This window comes from Enoplosus armatus, chromosome 16, assembly GCF_043641665.1.
Source record: "Enoplosus armatus isolate fEnoArm2 chromosome 16, fEnoArm2.hap1, whole genome shotgun sequence".
NCBI lineage: Eukaryota > Metazoa > Chordata > Actinopteri > Centrarchiformes > Enoplosidae > Enoplosus > Enoplosus armatus.
In genome coordinates, this window is record NC_092195.1 from 18,302,976 (window position 1) to 18,308,668 (window position 5,693).

Here is a 5,693-nt window from a genome sequence, read left to right on the forward strand (position 1 = left end):
AACAGGAGTATGCGCACCCTGTAATAAACCAGGATCAACCCAACGTGCTGTTGCATCAGAAAATCTTCTTGAGGAAGGATGATAGAAAACGTATAGTGATTTAATTAACTGTTTGGGGGGAAACAGGTTTAGTTGAAGTGAAATATTTTACTAAATATTTCTTCATACTCCAATCCAGTAGGCGGCGGTAATGCCCCGTCAATCAAATGAATACAATAAAGAAGAGAAACAGCACTGTCGTGTCTCTTCACGACACTACCAATCATTTTACGGCCGTGTTGTGGTCAGTCGTAAAGTGAAACGCGTGGAGTCGGAGGAAGGTTAAAGTGAATCCCACAAAACACGGTAAATGCATATATTTTCTGTACTTTTTATATATGTCGGCATTGCAGCAGCGCGTCGCTTTATGTGATACCGCGTGGAGTTGATTTATTGCTTGAAATTAGCGCCAGTTTGTAAATAGAGTGAAATGAGAGCGGCCTGTGGTTAGCATGAACAGGCTGTCATTGAAGGAGACTCTCAGGATCTGAAAAGGTGCAAATAGCAAAGATCTGACCTGGGGCAGATTTATTTAAAGTCTTACGTTAATGTGTACTTATGTTTACTCAAATAAGAGATACAGAGCTTTCACTTACTGGGGTATTTTTACAGAGAAGGTTAGCTAGCTAGCTATTGTAGTTAGCTGAGCGTTAGGTAGCTATCTACGGTTAGCTAGCGGGCTAATGTTAAGGTTAGGCAGTAGAAATAACGGAAGAAAGCGTTTCTTTGAGGGTTGTTATGACAAGGTTGTTAAATGTTACGTTCCTGCAAATAACCTTTCTTTTGGATGTAAATCCTGCCACTGTTTAGGGGAGATTTGGTGAAGAATAAAGGAGTAGAGGTGTGTGAATGCATTTATTAATTTCGTATATGTACTCTTTATTTAATGCGTAATTCCAACAACAATTGAATTTGTGTGTCTTTTCCATTTAAGTGTGCAATGTGGCAGTGGCACAACAATCTCACTTATGTTTTTAGGCATGCCAGAACAGATGCTGGTTACTACTTATAATTTACATGATTATGTGTAGTATGTGCAGAAAGATGCAAAGGTGTTTTCCTTCTAAATGCCTTAACCCTTTTACAACCTCAAACCCAGTTAGGACAGGCTGCTAGTCCCTCATTCAAAACCAATCATTTTGTCTATCCTGTAAACAATAGCAGGTGTCTTAAAACGGCTGTAACCTTTGGTTGTAACCCATAATGTGGTTTATGTCATGCCAGCAAGGATTAAATCAGACCAGTTGTCAACTTTTGTTTTGGAATTAAGCAAAAATATTTCAGACAATGTACCTTTAGGATAGTGTTTCTCAAGAAAAACAAGTTTCAGTGCTGAAAGATAAAAATAAAAAGGGTGCCCTCCTCTACAAGGGAGAGTGGGGGTTTGCCTTGGGGTCTAAATAATGTGATGCTGTATAATATACATGATTGGCCACTGCTGTGTCAACAATGCAGTGCTGGAAGTTATTCAACAAAAATGTTTGTGGACAAAACAGCATTTTTCTCAGTTGTTCTCACCCTTTAACATCTCTAGTGCCACTGTTCCGGTCATCACTCTTTCCTCTCCGTCCCTCCCTGCTCCTCCTTTTATTAGCATCATGCCGTTTGTGGACCTGCAGACGCGGCTTGGTATCAACCTGGACCGCTGGCTGCTGCTGCAGAGCGGACAGCAGCCCAACAAGAGGGCGGCGCGCTGCCATGCCTTCGAGAAGGAGTGGATTGAATGTGCCCACGCCATCGGGCAGACCCGCGCCAAGAAGGAGTGCCAGCTGGAGTTTGAGGACTTCTACGAGTGCATGCACAGGCAGAAGACGGTAAGTGTCGTGGTGTGAATACGGTTAGCAGCTTTTGAAGAATTAAGTATATTTAAATAGGAGAGTTGTCTGCTGGGTCATAGTTTTAAAAAATCAAGGTGCATATACTGCAGTGCTGTGATTGTTTGTTATGTTGGAATTGAGCTCACTCACTATAATTTGTCAAAAGAATCAATGTGCCAGCAGGCGGTGAAAGTACATGCTGTGAACACAGCTGGGATGGCAGCAGCCTGGAGATTAGAGAAATGACCGCTTGTGACTCTAGCTGTGCTGTTTGATGATGTGACTTTTAGATACATGGATCTGTCTATCTCTTATTGGCCCTGTAAGATATTAACATGAGTTCAGAACACAAAAGGAAAAAAGTACAATTAATATTTACTTTTTAACATTTTTATTGTTTTACAACATTGAATTATGGTGGATGTACTTGGTCACTGATCTACAGATATAAAAAAAACTGTGCGACTCTTTCTGTTAAGTGTCAAAAAATCCTATTTACATCCACTGTGTTGTGAAGCAATAAATCATGAGCTCGTCCAGGGGGTTGAATACTTCATAGCCTCTGTGTCATAGTCTGCATCACTCAAGAGTTTGTCTGCATCATTTGGGTCTCTGCAGATGAAGGAGCCATGCTGCTAACGTATCATGCTGCTAACTTGTTTAAATGTTATTCCTTCAACTTCCAGCACATAAAATGAAATTGCTTGCAAGTTTCTCTTGAACTCAATAAGAACATCTCAAATGTAATTGACTCCCAATTTGCTTATAGCCCTTATTTGGTCTTAACGTCTAATGTGTTGGCATTTCTGTTAGCAACATTAAACTGCCTGATCCTTGTATAGAGTTTGGTGTGATGGATTGTAGGGAGGAAGAGAAGGGAGCATGTATCAACAGTTTATAAAGGTAAAAATGACTAGAAATGAATAACAGAAGAGAAAAATAGCACCAATCCTTTAAATGATGTCCGAGTTAAACTGAGGTCAGTCTTGACGGCCGTGTGTGTCAGCAGAGGAGAGATCGACAGATGCACTGTGAATGTGCTGCAGCAGCAGGAACTTCCTTGCTTGGATCCAGACGCCTTGATTTGCTCGTTAGTCGCTGTCTCATTCTTACAGAACATGATGGAGACGAAGGAGGATGAAGTGCTGATTTAAGATAAATGTCAGCTAAGACAACTTCAGAGTCTGACATGAATCTCACAGCCATTGAAGATGTATTAAGGTTGAAATGTTAGTTGTTAGTTAGCTGTATGTAGCATTTTAACACCAGAGTTGCAATACACAAGGGGTAGGAAGCTCTTCTTCTATTTCCTTAGTTCCTCAAATGACACATGGTGAAAGGAGTAAAAGAAAATGTTGAAGTCATTGGCACAAAGTAGAACCTTCTCTTATCTCTTCTTCTTTTCCTCCCTGCAGCACGAGAGGCTGCAAGCGATCCGTGTGCAGCGTGACAAGATGGTGAAAGAGGGGACCTACATGCCGCCATCCTGCCACTCAGGCAAGACAGCCCAGTCGCCATGAAGGAACACACAACTGTCAACCGCAGTCCTGTTCTTGTTTATAGTAAATCAGATATCACTATTTCCTGTTCGCCTGTACAAGTTTGCAAATAAATGTTATCATACCGCTGTTTTCTTCTTCTTGTCCTTTCCTCCGCTGTCGTCTTTTTCTCTCTTTTTAGTGTTCGGAGATACGTGCAATACAATAAGGCTGCAGTTGTTTGGTCCAAGAATTATGATTCATTGAGGAGATTATTAAACCAGTTTACTTCTTAAGAAAAGTATACTTAAAGTAAAAACAAAATAAAGTTATGTAATTTGCAGTGATGTGTTGCTGTCAGTCTTAATTTTGATTATAATTATAATTATAACTAGAAATAAGGTTTACAAAAACCCATCCAATAAAATAAAACCAAAATTCAATTTTAAGCTACTTTACACTTATGTTCCACTACATTTCAGAGGGATATATTGTACTACTTACAAGTTACTTTACAAATTAATATTTCACAAAAAACAGTCATTACATTTATAAAATATAATTCATTGTTAAACTACCCAACAGTATGTAAAGTACTTTAATTAACTTCATTTCTACCAGCTCCAATATTAAAATGCTGCTTACACATGAATGCATTAGTAATTATAATAAAGTCGATACTATTATGTCAGTCAGTGGTTCCACTTTTCTACACGACTACTTTCACTTTTTATACTTTAAGTGGATTTTCTTAATAATACTAACACACTTAGTAACATTTCCACTATAGTACTTGTACAATATAGTACAATGTAATGTCATTTTTTACAGAGCTGTACTGCTACTTTTACTCAAAGGTTTTGTGTTTAGTCTAAAAGCCTCATGTGGACTGTTATTACTGTTATTATTGGCTGGATTAGTGAAGAAATACATTCAAAATGCTCTGTGCTTAAATTATAAAAAGGCTGCAAATAATTGAAACCAGTTGGCCTGCGAGTGATGACAACAGATTTTACTCAACAGCTTCACCACAGCTGGTTAAATGACCGCTGGTGAATGATTTAATGTCATTCCTCCAGCTGCGGGGGTCGTGTATTGTGTTCAGCTGTGCCTCTGCTGTGAGTGGAAGTTTAACTACAGTCCATTTTCTTAACCCACTGACCTAATTTTAGTAAACCATTAAATGGATTTGCGAGTAAACGCTCCAGAGGGACGGCTGGACCACTCCGATGGCAGTCAGATATGAATGGATGCTATTTGACATCCTTGATTCAATTAGCAGCGTTAAACTCAGACTGATGGGATTAGGAGGCTCTGAACCGCCACAAGGTGGAGCCAAGAGCACAGATAACGCAGGATGTTTGTGAGAAGTCCTCAGGTCCTCAGGTTGAAGGGTTCATTTGTGTGTGCAGAGAGTTCAGCCTGAGCTTAATAGGGAGACATGTAGTCACAGGGGCAATGTCCTGCAAAATATATGGAAATCTGGGGGGTTAATGGCATGAAGAGGAGTTTATATTCTACAATTCTAAGGCTGGTACACTAAAAACTAAATGCATTCAAATGAAATGAGTATTGATCTCCAGACTTATACCATGTGAGACAAACTGAACAGTTAAATACATAAAATGTAAAGTTTTGTGATTATTTTTTTTGAATTCTCAGAAAAGTATACAGAATTTGGTTGGTGGCTGGTACGTTGTCTTGGCTTGGTGTAGTCTGCTGGGAAAAATGGAACTGAAAACCTCCATATTTCTAAAATCCTGGCTACGACCCTGATTATTATAGATTGTTTTATTTGGGTAATAACTGCTGGATAAAACTGTTCAGTTCTGAGCATTTCTACAATATAAACAACATGTTTTACTATCACAGAAACCATCTTTTGACCCTCCAGATTTAAGTACTGAAACTGCATTTTCATTTCAGATCACACAGGTGAAAATATTCCCTAAATGCCCAGACAGTTAACATGAGGTCAAACTGACAGATGTTTGACTTTTATAAACTGGTGTTGAACTGGCCTTCGGCAGTTTGGAGGTTTCCCCACAACCTAAACTGTGTACTCTGCTCAATGTCACATCTTAAAATGTGGTCCATTAAACTCTATTGAGGTTTCTGACTGTGTATTTTTATGCCCATGTGTGAGTGAATACTTTTTTCCATGAAGAGTGACTCATACAGTAAAGCTTTGTGTCTGAGGGCAGTCGGCCTCATTGTCCTCTTGCAATCCAAATTGGCCTTATTAAATAGAAACTTCCAGATACTCGCGGCTACATTGCACAACGTTGAACAGTACCTAGATCCGTGACTCACGTTATCACAAGGTTTCAATTGTGTAAATTAAATTTAGTCTGGGTTC

The 5,693-nt window shown here is 39.3% G+C and overlaps 1 protein-coding gene across 1 annotated transcript; it reads left to right on the forward strand.

The window, feature by feature from the left end:
• Positions 1-272: 272 nt before the first annotated feature.
• On the forward strand, positions 273-3,484 carry ndufs5 (NADH:ubiquinone oxidoreductase subunit S5). The gene is made up of 3 exons (XM_070921984.1): positions 273-345; positions 1,634-1,853; positions 3,272-3,484. The coding sequence occupies exons 2-3, from the start codon at positions 1,638-1,640 to the stop codon at positions 3,374-3,376; spliced, it is 321 nt and encodes a 106-aa protein (XP_070778085.1). The 5' UTR covers positions 273-345; positions 1,634-1,637; the 3' UTR covers positions 3,377-3,484.
• Positions 3,485-5,693: the final 2,209 nt, after the last annotated feature.

What these genes read in the sequence shown, in the direction of transcription:
- ndufs5 (XM_070921984.1), top strand. Translation starts at nt 1,638, where the DNA reads ATGCCGTTTGTGGACCTGCAGACGCGGCTTGGTATCAACCTGGACCGC. An exon ending in GCATGCACAGGCAGAAGACG is followed by an intron (nt 1,854 to 3,271) that starts GTAAGTGTCGTG and finishes TCCTCCCTGCAG; the next exon opens with CACGAGAGGCTGCAAGCGAT.